This window comes from Salvelinus sp. IW2-2015, unplaced genomic scaffold, assembly GCF_002910315.2.
Source record: "Salvelinus sp. IW2-2015 unplaced genomic scaffold, ASM291031v2 Un_scaffold370, whole genome shotgun sequence".
Lineage (NCBI taxonomy): Eukaryota > Metazoa > Chordata > Actinopteri > Salmoniformes > Salmonidae > Salvelinus > Salvelinus sp. IW2-2015.
Window position 1 is genome coordinate 1 of NW_019942550.1, and position 21,116 is coordinate 21,116.

General features: G+C 41.9%; 2 protein-coding genes across 4 annotated transcripts; one reads left to right on the forward strand and one right to left on the reverse strand.

Annotated features, from left to right (window-relative positions):
- Nucleotides 1-20: 20 nt before the first annotated feature.
- Nucleotides 21-8,478, reverse strand: LOC139023908 (guanylate-binding protein 4-like; the record flags this gene model as incomplete). The annotated part of the gene is made up of 3 exons (XM_070438098.1): nt 8,401-8,478; nt 4,199-4,403; nt 21-108 (listed from the first exon to the last, which is right to left on the reverse strand). Coding segments are annotated over exons 2-3 (284 nt in total), but the record flags the coding sequence as incomplete, so codon positions are not given.
- A 48-nt stretch (nt 8,479-8,526) lies between these two features.
- On the forward strand, nt 8,527-14,742 carry LOC112068305 (guanylate-binding protein 1). Of its 3 annotated transcripts, XM_070438099.1 has the most exons (11): nt 8,527-8,605; nt 9,132-9,202; nt 9,483-9,682; nt 9,837-9,964; nt 11,024-11,133; nt 11,587-11,798; nt 12,297-12,539; nt 12,650-12,930; nt 13,043-13,255; nt 13,540-13,642; nt 13,839-14,742. In XM_070438099.1, exons 3-11 carry the CDS (start codon nt 9,511-9,513, stop codon nt 14,237-14,239), a joined length of 1,863 nt encoding a protein of 620 aa, XP_070294200.1. In that variant the 5' UTR covers nt 8,527-8,605; nt 9,132-9,202; nt 9,483-9,510; the 3' UTR covers nt 14,240-14,742. The 3 variants fall into 3 exon arrangements, with proteins under 3 accessions (XP_070294200.1, XP_023991176.1, XP_023991177.2); XM_024135408.2 differs by lacking the exon at nt 8,527-8,605 and having other exon boundaries at nt 9,127-9,202; XM_024135409.2 differs by lacking the exons at nt 8,527-8,605; nt 12,297-12,539 and having other exon boundaries at nt 9,127-9,202.
- The last annotated feature ends 6,374 nt before the right edge of the window (nt 14,743-21,116 follow it).

Genomic DNA, 21,116 nt, shown 5'->3' on the forward strand with positions numbered 1-21,116 from the left:
CCCTCTGTATCCAGCAGCACCCAGCGGTGTGGTCTCTTTTCAGGGTGAGGCACACCCACATCCAGATGCCCTTAGTTTTGGGACTGGATGGTGGCTCCAGGGCAAAAACTTGAGGAAACAGAGGATCAAAACGGTTCTTAGGATGGAATCTGTAAAGAGGCAGCAGGATGTAAAGTGTTTACTCAAGGCTCTGGTTTTCAGATGAACCTTTTGTCTAGTTTATACTGTATATCATACTGACAGACTGAAAGTGAAACTAGCAGCTCAGTGCAAACGGCACCCTAATGCTACACATACCCACCTAGAACAAATGTGGTCGGGAACAAAAATGTTTTTGCCATGTTGGCGCCACGTATGGTGTACAAACAAAGAGAAACTGTAGTTTCCAAATGCAATAACAGGGTGTGTCGAATTTCCAATTTTTGGAGAGAAAAACACATCAACAGCATAATGGTGGTCAAAACAGGAAAGTCTGTACTTTGGTGTCAGCATATCTGGCTCTAACTAATGACAAATGCAGTACATAAGTTACCACTTTCTGTTTCACAATTTCTATACCTATCCTTTTATGAGAAATAATTATCTTATACATAATCATTCCTTAACCAATATAAACAGTGTTGAGGTCATGCATATTGTTATGTCACTGAAACGAAAAATATATTAAACAATTGTCACAGATTTTACTGAGTTACAGTCCAAAATACAGGAAATCAGAAAAATAAAACATAAAAAATAGGGGGGTGGATCAGAAACCAGTCAGTATCTGTGTGACCACCATTTTGCCTCATGCAAGTGCAACACATCTCCTTTGGCCATTAGAGTTTGTCAGGCTGCGATTGTGGGTCTGAGGAAGTTTGGTCCCACTCCTCTTAATGGCTGTGGCGAAGTTGCTGGATATGTGGGAACTGGAAACACGGATGTCGAACATGTCAATCCAGAGCATCCCAAAAGTTCTCAATGAGTGATGTTCTGGTGACTATGAGGCCATGGTAAGAACTGGGGACATTTTCAGGATTAGTTACAGATCCTTGCGACTGGGGCCCTGCATTATAATGCGGAAACATGAGGTGATGGCGGCGATGAATGCACGACAATAGGAACCTCAAGGATTCGTCACCGTTATTGTTGTCAGTAGCTTATGCCTGGACATACCATAACGTCAATTAAAGGTGAGCTATCTGCCGCCACTGAAGTCGTTAAGACCACCGAACTGCAGCCAGACAAGAACATGCGAGGAGACGGCACGCAGATGAACGCTTCCTTGAGACGGTTCGACGTGTTGGTGGCCAGAAATTCTTCAGATAATCGCAAACCCAGTTTCAATACTAGACTTGTCCGCGGGGGATCTGGTCTCAGACGATCCCGCGTGGTGAAGAAGCCGAGTATATAAACTCATGCAATAAAATAGAAACGTCCTCTCTGTCTCGATCTCCTCCGAAGTTGGTCCTCTTCGCTTTGTTCGGCGGCGAAGCATTTCGTGTGTCCGAACGTCACCGACCTTCTTATGACGCAATACGTGATTCCACTTTCATTTTCCATATTGGGTGTTTTTTGTTTGTCTTCTTCACATCACTCTGTTCCACAGTTTTCCATCAATTGACATGTTTGTGGTATTTTAACTCTCTTATTCCCCCAATGTCCTTGGTCGGTAATTGTTTTCTTGTAGTGCTTATGCAACGGTATGTCTTAATTTACGGTATTTTGTATTGTTTTACAATATATTATTGATTGATTGTCGTTTTTGACGGTGGTTTATGGATATATAAACGACACCGTTGTAATCAGTTTTCGTTCCTCGTCCTGCGCCTGACTTCTCCTCGGCCAGTACGCATTCTCACTACACTCTTCAACTGCAAATTTATTAACAAACTTAATTAATTAACTTAACAAAAATTCAACAACTGAGACATATAACTAAACAAGTTTCCACAGACATGTGACTAACAGAGAATATAATAATTTGTGTCCCTGAACACAGCAGGGGGGGGGGTCAATAATCAAAAGTACAGTCAGTGTATCAGGTGTGGCGCCACCAGGCTGCATTAAAGTACTGCAAGTGCATCTCCTCCATCATTGACTACGAGCCCCAGAAATTTGCACATTCAGTTCATTAACTGCCTGAGATAGTGTTACCTACCAGTCTCTATTGCCACCAAGGCACTGCTAAGTTTCCCGGAATTTCTGGGGGAATGGCCCTTAGCTTTCCACCCTCCTGATCCAGAGAGGTCCCCAGGCGTGGCTCTAGATGGAGATGAGATCCGGGCTCTTTCGCAGGGCCATGGGCGATACTTACTGATCTATATTCCTGTCTTGCGGAGGAATCACGCATAAGAACGAGGCAGTGAGTGGCTGGGTGGCGATTGTGGATGCTGGAGTGGTTATGTCAGGATGGAGCCTGCAACAGGAAGGGTACCTCCACATGAGGGAGGATTGGTAGTCTTTCCCTGATTGTAACGCGCCAGCGCGTTACTGTGGCCTTGCAATGTTGACAACAAGCTCAGTCTCGATGATATGCTTGTTAACACCGTACTCAGGACATGACGCGTTACCATCCGACACCTCCAAATCGATTCCTTTGCTCCAGAGTAGCAGGCCTTCCTGGTGTTTATAACGACCACTGTACCTGTTCGACATAAACCGTGAATCACGAAACCTATTTCCTCTTCGCGCTGGTGAGACAATACCGCGACTCCGGTCTTGAGTGAGAGGCAGGCTTTTGCCAGTCCGTCTGGTGTAACGGACATGTGAGAATGGCTAGCTAGGTTAGCGGGGTTACGCGCTGACCTAGCGTGTTCAGATCCAGTTACGTCACTTGCTCTGAAACCTAGGATAGTAGTGTTTGCCTCCTTGGCTCTGCAAGAGGGACGTGGCCTTTTGTGGAGCGATGGGTATGCGATTTGCCTTAGTTGGTTTTTGGCGACCGTTTGTATGCATGTGTGCAGGAGGGTCCGCTGGTATCGGCGCCCGAGGTCGGGCGAGGGGACGTACTAAAGTTATACATCGTACATTATGTGCTCCGCGATGGATGGGTTTGTGCCCATAGCCGTCATTGTTAGCCATATGATCAGATTCTGCGTGGAAGACCTGCTTCTGCGCCTACAAGCCATTAGCTCCAGCCGAGGTCTATCAGCCTAATTGCGGGACAGTCTGAGCACTGATATGGATTGGGAATTTGCGTTCCGTGGTGTAACTGGAGTTGTTGGCATCTCATACGCTGTCTCCGCAGGTGTGATGTTTCTGATGTACCGATCCTGTGCAGGTGGTGTGTACACGGGTCTGCCCTGATCAGCTGGTCCGTCTTGTCTCCTGTAGCGCGTCCTTAAGGAGTCTTACAGTTATGGTACATGCGAATTTCCTCATGCCTCCTTGCAGCATTCCTAAGGCAGCATTCACAGAGATGAGCTGGACCCTGGGGCATCTTTCTTGGTGTTTTTCAGAGTCCCGTTTAGAAAAGAAGGGCCTCTTTTTTTAGTTGTCCTACGTTTTCATAACTGTGACCTTAATTGCTACCGTCTGTAAGCTGTTAGTGTCTTAATGACCGTTCCACAGGTGCCATGTTCATTAATTGTTCATGGTTCAATGAACAAGCATGGGAAACAGTGTTTAAACCCTTTACAATGAAGATCTGTGCAGTTATTTGGATTTTTATGAATTATCTTTGAAAGACAGGGTCCTGAAAAAGGGACGTTTCTTTTTTTGCTGAGTTTAGGTCCTGGACTGGCATGGCTACGCGTAGTCTGCGTTGTGAGGTCGGTTGGATGTACTGTCAAAATGACGTTGGAGGTGGCTTATGGTAGAGAAGTTAACATTCAATTCTCTGGCAACAGCTCGGGTGGACAATCTTGAAGTCAGCATGCCAATTGCACTTTCKCTCAAAACTTGAAACATCTGTGGCATTGTGTTGTGAGACAGAACTGAACATTTTAGAGTGGCTTTCATTGGTCCCAGCACAAGGTGTACCGGTGTAATAATCATGCAGTTTAATCAGCTTCTTGATATGCCATACCTGTCAGGTGGATGGATTATCGTGGCAAAGGAGAAATACTCACTAACAGGGATGTAAGAAYATTTGTGCACAGCATTTCAGAGAAATAAGCTTCTTGTGTATATAGGACATGTCWAGGATCTTTTATTTTAGGCTCATGAAACTTGATCAGAACATTGATTTAAAAAATGCTTMAGTGGATGTGCTTACCTTTCCTCTCCCCAGCCAGCTTGTTCATGAGGTAGGACTTGCCGGTGCGGTACAGCCCGACCACCGACACCACTACCACATGCTGGTCAATCTTGTCCAGGATGTCCAGTGCACTGCGGACAACACGCAGCTTCCCATCACTGTCGTTCTCTATCAGACATACTGGTTCTTTCATGGATACTGTCTGGCCTGACATGATGCTGACCTATAGAAACGAAGGCAAGGACACGCATAATAACTTTTTATTGAGTAGGACACTGTGTGTGTGTGTGTGTGTGTGTACAGTACCAGTCAAAAGTTAGGACACCCCCACATCATTCAAGGGTTTTTCTTTATTTTTCCTATTTCTACATTGTAGAATAATAGTGAAGACATCAACACTTTGAAATAACACACATGGAATCATATAGTAACCAAAAAAGTGTTAAACAATAAAAATATATATATATATTTGATATTCTTCAAAGTAGCCACACTGCCTTGATGACAGCTTTGCACACTCTTGGCATTGTCTCAACCAGCTTCAACTGAAATCATTTTCCAACAGTCTTGAAGAAGTTCCTACATATGCTGAGCCCTTGTTGGCTGCTTTTCCTTCACTCTGCGGTCCAACTCATCCCAAACCATCTCAATTGGGTTGACGTCGGGTGATTGTTGAGGCGTCATCTGATGCAGCACTCGATCACCCTCCTTCTTGGTCAAATAGCCCTTACATGGTGAGGAGGTGAACATTCAATTCTCAACATCCACTAAAGCATTGGGGTCGTAACCAAAAGGTCGCTGGACCGAGCTGACAAGGTAAAAATCTGTCGTTCTGCCCCTGAACAAGGCAGTTAACCCACTGTTCCCCGGTAGGCCATCATTGTAAATAAGAACGTGTTCTTAACTGACTTCCTAGTTAAATAAAGGTTACATTTAAAAATATATATATTTTAAAAATACAGTCTGAAGGTGTGATGGGTCATTGTCCTGTTGGAAAACAAATGATATATAGTCCCACTAAGCGCAAAGCAGATGGGATGGTGTATCGCTGCAGAATGCTGTGGTAGCCATGCTGGTTATTGTGCCTTGAATTCTAAATAAATCACTGACCGTGTTACCAGCAAAGCACCCCCCACACCATCACACCTCCTCCTCCATGTTCACGGTGGGAACTACACATGCAGAGATTGTCTGTTCACTACTCTGCGTTTCACAAAGACACGGCGGTTGGAACAAAAAAGCTCACATTTGGACTCATCAGACAAATGACAGATTTCCACCAGTCTAATGTCCATTGCTTGTGTTTCTTGGCTCAAGCAAGTCTCTTCTTATTATTGGTGTCCTTTAGTAGTGTTTTTTTTGCAGCAATTCGACCATGAAGCCCTGATTCACGCACGTCTCTCTGAACAGTTGATGTTGAGATGTGTCTGTCACTTGACCTCTGTGAAACATTTATTTAGGCTCTTTTTTTAACTCCAATGAACTTATCCTCTGCAGCAGGGGTAACTCTTGGTCTTCCTTTCCTGTGGCGGTGCTCATGAGAGCCAGTTTCATCATAGCGCTTGATGGTTTTAAGACTGCACTTGAAGAAAATTTCAAAGTTCTTGAAATTTTCCGTACTGACTGACCTTTATGTCTTAAGTAATGATGGACTGTCGTTTCTCTTTGCTTATTTGAGCTGTTCTTGCCATAATATGGACTTTGTCTTTTACCAATAGTACCAAATGCTATCTTCTGTATAACACCCCTACCTTGTCACAACACAACTGATTGGCTCAAATGCATTTCGAAGGAAAGAATTTCCACAAATGAACTTTAACAAGCACACCTGTTAAAACTTCTTGTCAATAGGGGGGCGCCATTTCGACTTTGTAAAAATTCGTTCCCAAATTAAACTGCCTCGTACTCAATTTTCTGCTCGTACAATATGCATATTATTATTACTATTGGATAGAAAACACTCTCTAGTTTTCTAAACCGTTTGAATTATATCTGTGAGAAAACAGAATCAAGTTGCAGCTAACTTCCTGTCAGGAAGTGGAGAAATCTGAAACCTGTTCCGAGGTCAGTTTATTAAATTGCATGTGACTTATGAGTCGACATGCACTGCATACGATTTCCCCTAGATGTCAGTAAGCAGTGAGAATGTGAATGGTGTTGCTAGGCAGATCTGAGGCCATATAAAGGCTCATGGAACCGGGGGTGCACTCTTTTCAACGTTCGTCATGGCGCAAAGGAGGACCTCAGGATGGCATTCTGAAAAGCTCTCGTTATAGGCCTTAGATAGATCCGGCTCTGATTTTATTCGATATAGGTGTTAAAGACATCATAATGTAGATTATTTAAACCGAGTTATATCAGTTTATATCAGTATATTGCGATTTTCGGATATTTCTTTGTGCTGCGTTATGAAGAGTTGGGCACGTCTGGGCCACATAGCTAATGTTTGCTGCTAATTAGTAAGTTGAAGAAGACAATCTACAACCGAGCAACGATGATTCGGACAAAGGACCACTTGCACAAGATTCTGATGGAAGCTCATCAAAAAGTAAGAACTATTTATGATGTTAATTCGTTGTTCTGTTGAAAAATGTAAAACTACTATTCCGCCCATTAATTTCGGTGCGGTCTCGCTTTAACGCACGCTGTATGTCGTAGTAACGTTAATTTTAAAAATCTAACACAGCGGTTGCATTAAGAACTAATGTATCTTTCATTTGCTGTCCAACCTGTATTTTTTAGTCAAGTTTATGATTAGTTATTGATTAGATTAGGTGCCTCTCCCAAGATTTCTCCCGACATTTTGTGGCAGCCTGCTACTATTCTCATTGTATAACCACGATTTTGCCGCTAAATATGCACATTTTCGAACAAACAATATATGTATTGTGTAATATGATGTTATAGGACTGTCATCTGAAGAGAGTTGAAAGGTTAGTGAAAAAATTTATTATTTGCTGATTTTATTCGTTATCGCTACTGTTGGCTTGAATCAATGCTGTTGTTGGTTGGCTATTGTAGTAAGCTATATAATGCTAAATTGTGTTTTCGCTGTAAAACACTTAAAGAATCTGAAATATTGGCTGGATTCACAGATCTTTGTCTTTCATTTGCTGTACGCTGTGTATTTTTATAAATGTTTTATGATGAGTATTTAGGTAATTCACGTTGCTCTCTGTAGTTATTCAGTTGCTTTTTTGAGATTGTGATGGTGGCTGCAATGTAAACTATGATTATACCTGAAATATGCACATTTTTCGAACAAAACATATGCTATACAATAAATATGTTTATCAGACTGTCATCTGATGAAGTTGTTCTTGGTTAGTGACTATTTATGTCTTTATTTTGTCGAATTTGTGATAGCTACCTATGCAGGAAAAAATGGTGGGAAAAAAAAGTTGTCTTTTGCTATGGTGGTTAGCTAATAGAAATACATATTGTGTCTTCCCTGTAAAACATTTTTAAAATCAGAAATGATGGCTGGATTCACAAGATGTGTATCTTTCATTTGGTGTCTTGGACTTGTGATTTCATGAACATTTTATTATATGATATCCCTGTGGGCTTTAGGCTAGGCTATGCTAGTCAGCTTTTTTGATGGGGGGATCCGGATCCGGGTTTGTGACTCGTTAGGTTATTAATTGAAATGCATTCCAGGTGACTACCTCGTGAAGCTGGTTGAGAGAATGCCAAGAGTGTGCAAGCTGTCGTCAAGGCAAAGGGTGGCTACTTTGAAGAATCTCAAATATAAAATATTTTGATTTGTTTAACACTTTTTGGTTACTACATGATTCCATATGTGTTATTTTATAGTTTTGATGTCTTCACTATTATTCTACCATGTAGAAAATAGTCAAATTAAAGAAAAACCTTGGAATGAGTAGGTGTGTCGAAACTTTTAACTGGTACTGTATGTGTGTCATAAAAATAATAACAGCAGACAACAGGAAAAATACGTTCAAATTCAAAGACAGGAGAGGAGTCTTCCACTCTCTGATTCGTAGAGGCTACTCCATGAATAGACTCCATGAATAGTTATGAATGTGCTTGCATGTACAGGCGTGGTTATCCAATCGATTAATTGACCGCAAATGTTTATTGTAAAAAATTAAAAAAAATCACCAGCCAACATTATACCAGTCATTTTGCAAATCAATAGCTATATATCATATAGTAAAAAAGCCCACATTTAGAAGTGAAAGAGAGTTTAGGCTTACCTCGGCAACACTGTACCGTACAGTGAGGTTGTTGTTCAGTCTGTCGTCCGCGTTTGCACGGCAAAAGAGATCGGTTGTGATATTGAAACTGAAAGTGTTTCTCTTACGTTAACAATTAAGCTTCCGGGAAAGCACGACGTTTCCCCCCCGAAAAATTCTCTGCTGCAGTGAAACATGACCTGACATATACCGCGTTCATGTGCTGGTAGGTACTAGGAACTCAGAAAAGTTCGACTTGCTAACGGTTTGAACGCGATATGTTAATAGCRAACACGTAGAACTACAACCAGTTAGCAAGTCGACCATACCCGAGTTTCCTTGTTCCAACTTGCACTAGAACGAATCACTATTCCTATCTAGAACAAGACAGATCATTGGCTCAATAACGCCATTAAAACAAAAACAAACATTTTTCAAAGTCGGATGCGTCAGTTCCATATCTTATTTAACTGGTGAAAATAAGAGACATATAGTCTAGAGACAACTTTCACTTTCTGTATCTGCAGACAAATAGGTACCACTAGTTACTACAGCCACAACGTCTTAGACCTCGCCTATTTCCCTTCTCAAAATGTGATTTTAAACCTAAATTTAACCACACTGCTAACATTATGTCTATCCCTAATCTTAAATTAAGACCAAAAAGCATTTTTTTTCTCCATTCATTTGTATGATCACAGACAATTTTCACTTTGTGGCTGTGGTAACTAGTTGAAACCCCCTTGAAATAGGTACTCGAGATTGCGACATCCTCTGCAATTTTACAGTTGGTTTGGAGCAGGCTTTTGGAGAGGTCGTTTATGTGAGTAGGCTACTATCAACTAATGCTTTTCCATAGCAGGAAAACAGTTACATGTTTGAAGACAAATTTCGTAATGAAATTGAAGCTAACATTGGACAATATTTTAACTTCACTTTTAATTTTGTATGCGTATGGCTCAGCTGTTTAATTATGCATATCTTAATAATATTTTTTACATAACCTTCGCAGTAGTCCTAATCTATATAATATTCACATAATTCACCTGAACTATATTTAATTCATAATTGTATTAAAGATTGAATATTTCTGGGAGCTGRAGGCTAATCATCCTGTGAAGSRACTTGACCATGGATTCCCCAATGTGRCTGGTCGAAAACGCCGARGGSGAGCTTCATGTAGTRCCTGGTGCRATCAAGTACCRGATGGGACTGAACCAGAAAGTCGTAGTGGTGTCGGTGGTCGGGCTGTACCGCACCGGCAAGTCTTACCTCATGAACAAGCTGGCTGGAAAGAGAAAAGGTGAGACAGAGACTGACTGATGCTGAGAGACATATCTGAATAATCTATGCCTCAATAGACAATTCCCATTTTTTTTGCATCTGTACATTTCTTTCAGAAGAAAAAGTCTATTAAATTTTTTCGTCTTAAAACGGTCTTTGAAATATTGATTTAGGTTTTGCCCTGGGAGCCACCATCCAATCCAAAACTAAGGGCATCTGGATGTGGTGTGTGCCTCACCCTGAAAAAAGAGACCACACCCTGGTACTGCTGGATACAGAGGGGCTGGGGGATGTGGAGAAGGTGAGAGGTCAAAGTTCAGTCTCTTTACAATTCACATTAGTAATCCAGCACAGTGAACAAGTATCTAAACACACATACACTACATGACCAAAAGTATGTGGACACCTGCTCGTCTAACATCTCATTCCAAAATCATGGGCAAACTGGGACTTCCCCAAACTGTTACCACAAAGTTGGAAGCACAGAATTGTTTAGAATGTCATTGTATGCTGTAGCGTTAAGATTTCCCTTAACTGGAATTAAGGGGCCTAGCCCAAACGATAAAATACAGCACCAGACCATTATTCCTCCTCCACCAAACTTTACAGTTGGCACAATGCATTCGGGCAGGTAGCGTTCTCCTGGCATCCACCAAACCCAGATTCGTCCGTCGGACTGCCAGATGGTGAAACGTGACTCATCACTCCAGAGAATGTGTTTCCAATGCTGCAGAGTCCAATGGTAGCAATGGCAGCAAACCACTCCAGCCGACACTTGGCATTGCATATGGTGATCTTAGGCTTTTGTGCTACTGCTTGGCCATGGAAACCCATTTCATGAAGCTCCCAATGAACAGTACTTGTGCTGACGTTGCTTCCAGAGGCAGTTTGGAACTCGGTAGTGAGTGTTGCAACCGAGGACAGACGATTTTATGCGCTACGAGCTTCAGCCCTCAGCGGTCCCGTTCTGTGAGCTTGTGTGGCCTACCACTTCACGGCTGAGCCGTTGTGTTGTTGCTTCTAAACATTTCCTCTTCACAATAACAGCACTAACAGTTCACCGGAGCAGCCCTAGCAGGGCAGAAATTTGACGAACTGACTTGTTTGAAAGGTGGCATCCTATGATGGTGCCACGTTGAAAGTCACTGAGCCAATCTCCTGCCAATGTTTCCCTATGGAGATTGCATGGCTTGGTAATCGATTTTATACACCTGTCAGCAACAGGTTTGACTGAAATAGCCGAACCCACTAATTTGAAGGGGTGTCCATATACTTTTGTATATATAGTGTATTTGAAATTATTTCATTTCATTTAGCCGTATCACCAATAAGCATGTTGCTGTTGTCATACTTGTTTCAGGGAGATTCTAAGAATGATGCCTGGATCTTCTCCTTGGCCATTCTGTTAAGCAGTACTCTGGTCTACAACAGTCGAGGGACCATCGACAATCAAGCCGTGGAGAACCTCCAGTATCCTTTAAACCAATATCTATTTCCCCATGGCAAACCTCCCCTGTTTCCTCTCCTGTTGACTTTAACAGGACAGGGGATATTTCCCCCAACCGGGCCATTTCTTGGAACTCCCTCTCATATTGAAAGTGAAAGTGCTGTATGTTTGTATATCTATTGGATGCTGAGCAAAATGTCCTTATAGACTTGCAGCAATATATTGTGTTACTGACAGCATTAATTATGTGTTTGCAGAATGTTCAATACACTGTACTTTGTTATATCCATTCCCTTAGGGGTTACTCAGTGCATGTGGACACAGTCCATTCAAAATTAAACTGAAATGACTCGTATGCTATAACTGTTGTATTGCAAGTCCTTGTACAACCGTAGCAGGCACATGTCAATGCAGACGCACAGTATTTTTTTGAACTTTGGTAGCTTTTATCAGTCAATCCTCAACCGGCCCTATAGATATGTGAGTGAGCTGACAGAGCGGATCAAGGTGAATTCTTCCAGTGCAGCTTCATCCTCTCACGATGACGAGGAAGGAGGGGACGCCCAGTTTGTGCAGTTCTTTCCGAATTTTGTGTGGGCCATCAGAGATTTCACTCTACTACTCGAGATCGACGGCAGAAACGTCACCGAAGATGAGTATCTGGAGCATTCCCTGGAGCTCAGAAAAGGTGACATTAGCATTAGCCACCACCCCAATGATCAACTGTGCACAATGTCTCTASATAGAATTGTGCACCATTAWCAATTATACAGTTGGAATAATCATTATCTCACAGAGAACATAGGGGTTGTGAAACAAGATGATTGATTTTGGCTCTGCCTGTCAAAATGACCTATTATAAAATCATTCCTATGAAAATGTAATGTAGGATTACACTCATAATCAAACAGACACATAAACCAAATGATTTTATCCAGTTTGTTTATTGYTCATAAAGTCTTCTGCCTCATGTTAATGTAAGCATATCTCTGTATATGCTTGTCTGTTAATGATTGTGTTTTTTGGTGAACTAAGGGCCGGTACCCCAGACACAGATTAGGCCTCTAGACGAGATTCTCCACTGAACACACTTTGTGTCCAGGACAAGGACTAATCTGTGTCTGGGAAACCAGCCCTAAAAATAGAGTAATGTCAACTGTAATGGTGAATGCTGACTATCATTCAGGTGGGGGTAAAAAGAATCTGATGTACAACCTCCCACGAGAGTGCATCAGGAACTACTTCCCCTCGCGCAAGTGCTTTGTATTCCCCACCCCTACAACTCCTGCCAACATGCCCCACCTGGATTCCATGGARGAGGCTGGCCTGTGTGGAAGCTTCCGAAAGGTTGCAGACACTTTCTGCTGCTTTATTTTCCAGGAGAGCCGTACAAAAACTGTCAAAGGGGGCCACAAKGTWACCGGGAGAAGTAYGTCAAATATCAGCAGATTTTGRACAGATGCATTGAATGTATCCTATGTTATTGTACCACCAAATGTATACACTTATATTTTTCTTCCCGRCTCTATCTGATTGCAGTGCTCGGCCACTTGGTTAACACCTATGTGGAGACCATAGCCAAAGGCTCTGTGCCCTGTCTGGAGAATGCGGTGCTGGCCATGGCTCAAATTGAGAACCAGGCTGCTGTGGATGAGGGCCAGGTAGTATACCAGAGGGGCATGGAGGAGGTGAAGGCCTTATTCCCTGTGGACATGGGTCAGATTTCAGCTCATCACCTCCGCTCAGACCACCAGGCCACGCAGGCTTTCATGAAACGATCCTTCAAAGARYAAAATGGGGATTTCTTGAAAGCGTTGGCGGTAAGGGTCATCATTTCAGATCTGTGCCTGGTACAAACACTGCCTTAGTTCTTAACTCTGTCAAGGACCACTTTTTACAAATGCTTCCCTAAAACAGTCTTGACTCCTGCAGGTGGCCATTGCAAAGCACTACGCTGWCCTTCTCATRCAGAACGAGGATGCCTCAGAGAAGAAGTGTGCYGCCCTTCTGGAGAAGCTGTCTGCTCCGATGGCCCAGAAGATTAAGGAGGGGATCTACACCACACCTGGAGGATATGAGCTTTACTGCAATCACCATGACAACATGGTTGCACAGTACCGAGCCGAGCCTGATAAAGGAGTTGGGGTAAGAGCTTCGAGCTGAATCCTTGCTAGGGCTGAAACATTCATAAAAAAATCCATATTGAATACTGGAGTTGTTCTCGTCTTTCAGGTCGATCCACTCACAGTAGTTTCAATGTCGTAGATGGATTGCTGTTTCTATCAACATCTGTTACTTTTATCATTCACATTATCTTCCATAAAGTATTTCTAGGCATCTACAGCATCATACCAAAAACACATCCAACCGGTTTTAGATTGCCATCAAACAATGGTAAAACATGTAGCCTTTGGGGGTGTTTTCTGCAGGCTGAGGAGATTCTTGAGCAGTTCCTGAGGGAGAAGAGTCTAGAGAAGAATTCCATCTTGCAGGCTGACAAAAAATTGACGGAAAACGAGAAAAAAATCTATGGTAAGTCCAAAATATAGCATTGGGATGTTAAGTCAACATAGATCTGGGATGTTTGAAAGAGTATTCTAAAACTTATGGCCTACTCCAGAACATGGAAAAGATCAGGGGCTGTCTGTTGACTCCATATGAGAGAGAACATGAGTAGTCCAGAAGCTAGAGTGTTTTCCTACCTCAACTCTTCCTTTGGACCATGCAGAGGAGAAGGAGAGATCAGCTGTGCTGGAGCAGGAGAAGAAGGCTGCTGAAGAGAAACGGTTGGAGATGGAGCGCACCATGGAGGACGATCGCAGAAGCAAAGACGAGAAGTTGAAGCAGATGGAAGAGAAGATGAAGYAGGAGATGAAGCAACAGGAACGGGACTTCCACAGGGCCTTGGAGTGCAAYYTGCAGGAGCAGAAGGATCTGCTGGAGAAGGGCCACAAGGAGAAGGCTGACTTAATGAGACAGGAGATAGAGGAGTTCAAGAAGAGCAACACACCTGAGAAGGAAGGAGGTGGTTTCCTTGAGTCTACAGTCATGCCTGTTCTTCGATTTGGATTGGACGCTGCCAACACTGTCTTTCAATATAAGCTCATGAGGGGAGCTTTTATGAAGTAGAAACATTGTGTATTACCTGAGCATGTACACATTTGTTAGCTTTATCTAGCAATGTAAAGCGAAAAGTCAAGTTGATAGCCACGCTTAGAATCAGTATAAGCTTTATATGCAAGAGTGATGTATTATTTTTGGAATGGACGCTGCCAACATTTTATTTCAATATAAGCTCATGAAGGTATCTTTTATGAAGTAGAAACATTGTGTATTACTTGAGCAGGTACACAGAGAGACAAGTTGCTTAATTTTTCCGTCTTCCACTTTCCTCTTCCATGTTTGCGGTAATGCTGCAATTAGTTGGTTGTAGTTTTGGGTAGAGCAGACATTTCCATATGTTTTTATTAGCTGCATGTGTGACATAACTCCACCAGTCCTATTTATGATATCTTTTGCGAAGATTATACTTTTTTTTTATTTTTATCAATTAGTATATTTGAGTATAACCACAATTTTTTGTATTATTTGTTCTGTCTTTTCTGGTGGATTAAATTGAAATTGCAACCGACTTTCTATGGCTTGTTTTAAAAATAGTGATATTTGGGAGATGTAGCGATCGTCGTATCGAGGAGAAGGAGAAGACCAAGGTGCAGCGTGGTAAGTACTCATAATTACTTTTAATGAATACTAACAAAACAACAAAAACGATAAACGAACAGTTCTGCCAGGTGAACATACACTAAACAGAAAACAACCAKCCACAACACACAATGGAAAATAGGCTACCTAAGTARAGCTCCCAATCAGAGACAACGATAGACAGCTGCCTCTGATTGGGAACCACACCAGGCCAAACACAGAAATAGACAACCTAGACATACAACATAGAATGCCCACCCACATCACACCCTGACCAAACAAAATATAGAAACATACAAAGCAATCAATGGTCAGGGCGTGACAGGAGATGATCTCATTTTCAAATAACTGAAAATGAGAGGTTGTAATCTGAATAAAGGAAAGAAGGCCATTCTTGAACATAGGGTGAGACATTCTTACTAATTTGCTATATAAATAGGCCCGTTTAATTTTGTCTGGCTTGCCGTTCCAAATAAAATATAATATTTTTTTCTCAAATAATAAAAAATACTGTTCGCTAGGTGTAGGCAAGACCATAAGCAAATAGGTAAACTGGGATATGACTAAAAAATGTATCGGGGATTTTTCCACAAATAGACAGTTATTTACCTTTCCATGGTAGCAAGATCTTATCTACAGTTTGCTTTATTTTGTATAATATATACACTTGATCTTTCTTGAATAAGTTCCTCAATTATTTTTATTTTTCCTCTAAATTATTCTGAGCCTCCATTGTACAGTTAAATTGTTTTATCAATCCATTTTTTCTATTTGTTCTGTTAGACCTTTGTGGTGGTTAATTTCTGTATTATCAAATGAAGAGAGACAAACTTATCACACAAGTCAGAGTTATACTTAAACTGAATCTTTATTAGTGAGAGCTTTGCAATAGCGATGGCTGGTCGACGAATCACCCTCTCTGATGATTCATTGAGAGCGCCGAGACAAAAGTACAAAGGTCTTTTATAGCCAAGATACACCCCTTTCAACCTACATGACGAACAACAGATATATAGAATGGGTCACAAGGTTAAGCTCTGTATGAAATATACCTATAATACATAGCAGACAGTATCTGCTGTGTCAACAGTTTTCATTGCATAGAGACCGGTGTCTGGCCGTCCGACTCCAAACTGGAACCATCTCTCCCTGGTACCATATATAACAGAAACATGAACTCATGCTCTGGAATGCTCTTTAYGRTTTATCACCCAAAATACATCATAAATCTCTCCTTTCAGTGTTATCTCCCAGAGGCCCATCCTCAGTAGAACACACACACAATAGTTAACAGAATACTCTATTCTGTTGCATAAAACAACCATTTGATGCAATAAAATTATTATTATATTTATATCTTGCAATTCTGCCACCATACCTTCTATTTCCTTTGTTAGTATGGACTCTTTTGACCTAAAATGCTTTTGTTTTAGAGATGAGTACTGAATTTCATGGCCTCTAAAGGCACATTTAAAATTATCCCATACAATAAGGGGATTTGCTGTACCTGTGTTATGTCTGAAAAATGTAGTTATAAATTCCTCTGTCCTAGTTTAAAAAAAAGTTAGCATCCAATAGGCTTTGATTAAATGTTCAATATCCTCGCCCACATGGAAATTCAGTAAGAGTAATGTATATGCCAATTATKTGATGGTCCGACCACATTCTATCCCCTATCAACACTTTTAAAACTTGTGGTGCAAACGAGAATGACATGTACAGAATGTACAGTACAGTTGAAGTCGGAAGTTTACATACTGTAACGGCTGTCGTCGGAAGAAGGTGAAGACCAAAATGCAGCGTGGTAAGTGTTCGTCATGTTTAATAGAAACTGAACACTAAAAAGCAAAAACAACAAAGTGACAACCGAAACAGCTCCGTCAGGTGCAACACACACTAAACAGAAATGTATCACCCACAACACAAAATGGGAAAACAGGCTACCTAAGTATGGCTCCCAATCAGAGACAATGATAAGACAGCTGCCTCTGATTGGGAACCACACCAGGCCAAACACATAGAAAACCAAACAACATAGAAAAAAAACATAGACTGCCCACCCTAGTCACACCCTGGCCTAACCAAAATAGAGAATAAAAAACCTCTCTATAGCCAGGGCGTGACACATACACCTCAGCCAAATACATTTAAACTCTGTTTTTCACAATTCCTGACATTTAATCCTAGTAAAAATTCCCTGTCTTAGGTCAGTTAGGATCACCATTTATTTTAAGAATGTGAAATGTCAGAATAATAGTAGAGAGAATTATTTATTTCAGCTTTTATTTATTTCATCACATTCCCAGTGGTCAGAATTTACATACACTCAATTAGTATTTGGTCATTCCCTTTATATTGTTTAACTTGGGTCAAACGTTTCGGGTAGCCTTCCACAAGCTTCCCACAATAAGTTGGGTGAATTTTGGCCCATTCCTCCTGACAGAGCTGGTGTAATTGAGTCAGGTTTGTAGGACTCCTTTTCACACACGCTTTTTCAGTTCTGCCACAAATTTTCTATAGGTTTGAGGTCAGGGCTTGTGTGATGGTCAATCCATTACTTTGACTTTGTTGTCCTTAAGCCATTTGCCAGTATGCTTGGGGTATGCTTGGGGTCATTGTCTATTTGGAAGACCCATTTGCGACCAAGCTTTAACTTACTGACTGATGTCTTGAGATGTTGCTTCAATATATCCACATAATTTTCCATCCTCATGATGCCATCTATTTTGTTAAGTGCACCAGTCCCTCCCAGTAAAGCACCCCCACAACATGATGCTGCCACCCCCGTGCTTCACAGTTGGAGAGTGTTCTTCGGCTTACAAGACTCCCCCTTTTCCTCCAAACATAACGATGGTCATTATGGCCAAACAGGTCTATTTTTGTTTCATCAGACCTGAGGACATTTCTCCAAAAAGTACGATCTTTGTCCCATGTGCAGTTGCAAACCGTAGTCTGGCTTTTTTATGGCTGTTTTGGAGCAGTGGCTTCTTCCTTGCTGTCGGACTTTCAGGTTATGTTGATATAGGACTCATTTTACTGTGGATAGAATACTTTTGAACCTGTTTCCTCCAGCATCTTCACAAGGTCCTTTGCTGTTGTTCTGGGATTGATTTGCACTTTTCGCACCAAAGTACGTTAATTTCTAGACACAGAACGCGTCTCCTTCCTGAGCGGTATGACGGCTGCATGGTCCCATGGTGTTTATACTTGCGTACTATTGTTTGTACAGATGACGTGTGTACCTTCAGGCGTTTAGAAATTGCTCAAAGGATGAACCAGACTTGTGGAGGTCTACAATTTTGTTTTCTGAGTCTTGGCTGATTTCTTTTGATTTTCCCATGATGTCACGCAAAGAGCCCCTGAGTTTGAAGGTAGGCCTTGAAATACATCCACAGGTACACCTCCAATTCACTCAAATGATGTCAATTAGCCTATCAGAAGCTTCTAAAGCCATCAATAATTTTCTGGAATTTTCCAAGCTGTTTAAAGGCACAGTCAACTTAGTGTATGTAAACTCTGACCCACTGGAATTGTAATACACTGAATACAGTCTGTAAACAATCTTTGGAAAAATTATTTGCTTCATGCACGAAGTAGATGTTCTAACCGACTTGCCAACACTATAGTTTGTTAACAAGAAATTTAGGAGTGGTTGAAAAGAGTTTTAATGACTCCAACCTAAGTGTATGTAAACTTCCAACTTCAACTGTATATCTTACTAGGTCAGAGAATTTAAGCCTCCATATATCCACTAATTCCAATATATCCATGCATTCATGATTTCCTTAAGAGCATAAGTGTTAGAGTCTATCTAAAAGATAGCGGAATACACGAAAGACAATCACGCACAACAGAAAGGGAAACCAGAGGTTAAATAAGGAACATAATTATGAGATAGGAACCAGGTGTGTATACAGACAAAACCAAAGGAAAAATGAAACATGGATCGGTGGCGGCTAGAAACCGGTGACCTCGACCGCCGAACGAACAAGGAGAGGGAACAACTTCGGTGGAAGTCGTGACAATGAGGGTGATAGTTTGTAGTGTGGTTTCCTTCTGGTCCACTGAGGTATTTAAACAGTATTATAAATCTCCCACCATAATAATAGAATATTGTATTGCTTGCAGGGTTGATCCTTTATTATATATATTTTCAAAGAAGTGTGGATCATAATTATTTGGACCGTAAAGGTTAATGAGCCAAATCTGTTTATGGTCCAATAACATATTTAAAATCATCCATCTACCTTGAGGATCTGTTTGGACAATTTGCACATTCGGATCAAAATTACTGTTATTTAATATCATCACCCCTTTCGAGTTTCTTTGCCKATGGGAGAATTATATTTCACCCCCCCAGTCCTTTTTCCACACAACTTCATCTAAAATTGTTGAACGAGTTTCCTGTAAACAATAGATATGATATTCCTTCTCTTTGAGCCAGGTAAATATTTTTCTTATTTTCTTCTTATCTGCTAAGCCATTACAATTATAACTGGCTATACTTATTTCACCATTCACCATAATCAGACACACCTTTCAAATCTATTCATCATAATATATGTTTGTAAATTTAACATTAAAAAGTACCATAGGGATTGAGTGTCCATATAGCTGTACCATGATATTTGCATTGCTACTAAGTAACCCTCCAATTGTCCTCCACTACTCCACCCGCTAAAGCCCATCCCTAGTTGGGTTGTCATCCCAGTGACCGGCAGACCACCCCCATCCCCCTGGATCCCTAGTCCCCCCGAGAGGCCAGGACCCATCCTTGGAAAAGAGCACACAGTGCCACCCACTGAATAGATGCAGATCAACCGCTAAAAGTATTTCCAATGCTCTCACCCGTTAGTGGTACAGTCCCTCCGGGGTGGAGAAGACCGTCTTCTCCTGGGGGCCGCTGCCAGCGGCACCTGCCAGTACCCCTTCATCAGGTCCAGGGTGCTGACGTATCTTGCCTTCCCCAAGCGGTCAATCAGTTCGTCCACCCGGGGCATGGGGTAGGCGTCGAATTTTCTGACCTCGTTCAGGCCCCAGAAATCATTGCAGAAGCGGACGGTTCCTTCCGGTTTCAGTACCAGCACAATAGGGCTAGACCACTCACTGTGGGACTCCTCCAGTACCCCCATCTCTAGCATTGTCGTCACTTCCCTCTAGACCGCCGCCCTCTGGGCTTCTGGTATCAGGTATGGCCATTGGCCATTTACGCCCCGGCACCTCAGAGAATACGGCCATATTCCGCTGGACCAAATCTCAGAGCGCTTGTCCTTGGGTCGGGCTGAGGTCTTCAGCGCCTCTCATGCGTGCCACTTCTTCAGTAGGTTCACATGGTAAAGCTGGAGGGGCTTTCTCTGCTCTACCCGCTCGACGATGTCGTAGGGCCCCATYCCACGTTGCCAGGAATTTGATCTCCGTTGTGGGGATCAGCACCAAGACCTTCTCACCCGGGTGGAACTCCTGGTTGGGCCCCCCGGATGTATAGGCGCTCCTGGGCGKGTTGCGCCTGGGCCATGTGCTCTCTCACCACTGGTCAAATCGCTGTCATCCCCTCTATCACCAACCCCTGGGGTACACCTCCCYGGATACCACAATACATACAGTATTTTTTATGTATGATTGATTGATTGATTGCRATTGCTAAGTTCAAAGTGTAGCCACACAGAACATTCCAAATTGTAATGTTCGGGGTCATCTGATGCTCCATTACTTTTACCAATATACTACTTCTTTCTCAAATTCTGCTAGAAAGGATATTCCGTTAGCTTGTATGTTGCATACTACGTACCAATAGAGCACATACTGGCACTCAGACCACAGCGTAATGTTGAGCAAGCGTTTACCTTAGAACTTTTATTTGACGCTGGACCTTCCGTTTCAGAATGTGCTCTAGGCACCTGGTTTACGGTGATGGATGTTCAAATGGACCAATCATTCCACTGTTTTGGAGTTATTGCGTTTTCTACCCGGTCTCGAAACAAAACAGACAACTATACGGTGTTAACTACATTAATTATGCATTCATTCTATAATAATGCATTCATTCTATCGATGTAAGACATTATTTTGGTGAGCACTACTTTATTTAGTCTTCTGGAGCAACAATTTATGACAGACAAGAAGCTGCATGTACCTAACTATAGTTGACAAGCAAATGGCCTTTCAAACCTCAGAAATTATAATATGGCCTACCAAATGTCGAAAATTATAAGTAGAAACTTGTCAAATTAAGGGTGAAAGTAGCTAGTAGGCTATACGGTCCAGTACGGAGTATCAGCAAACTTTTTGAAGTGATTTGTTTGAC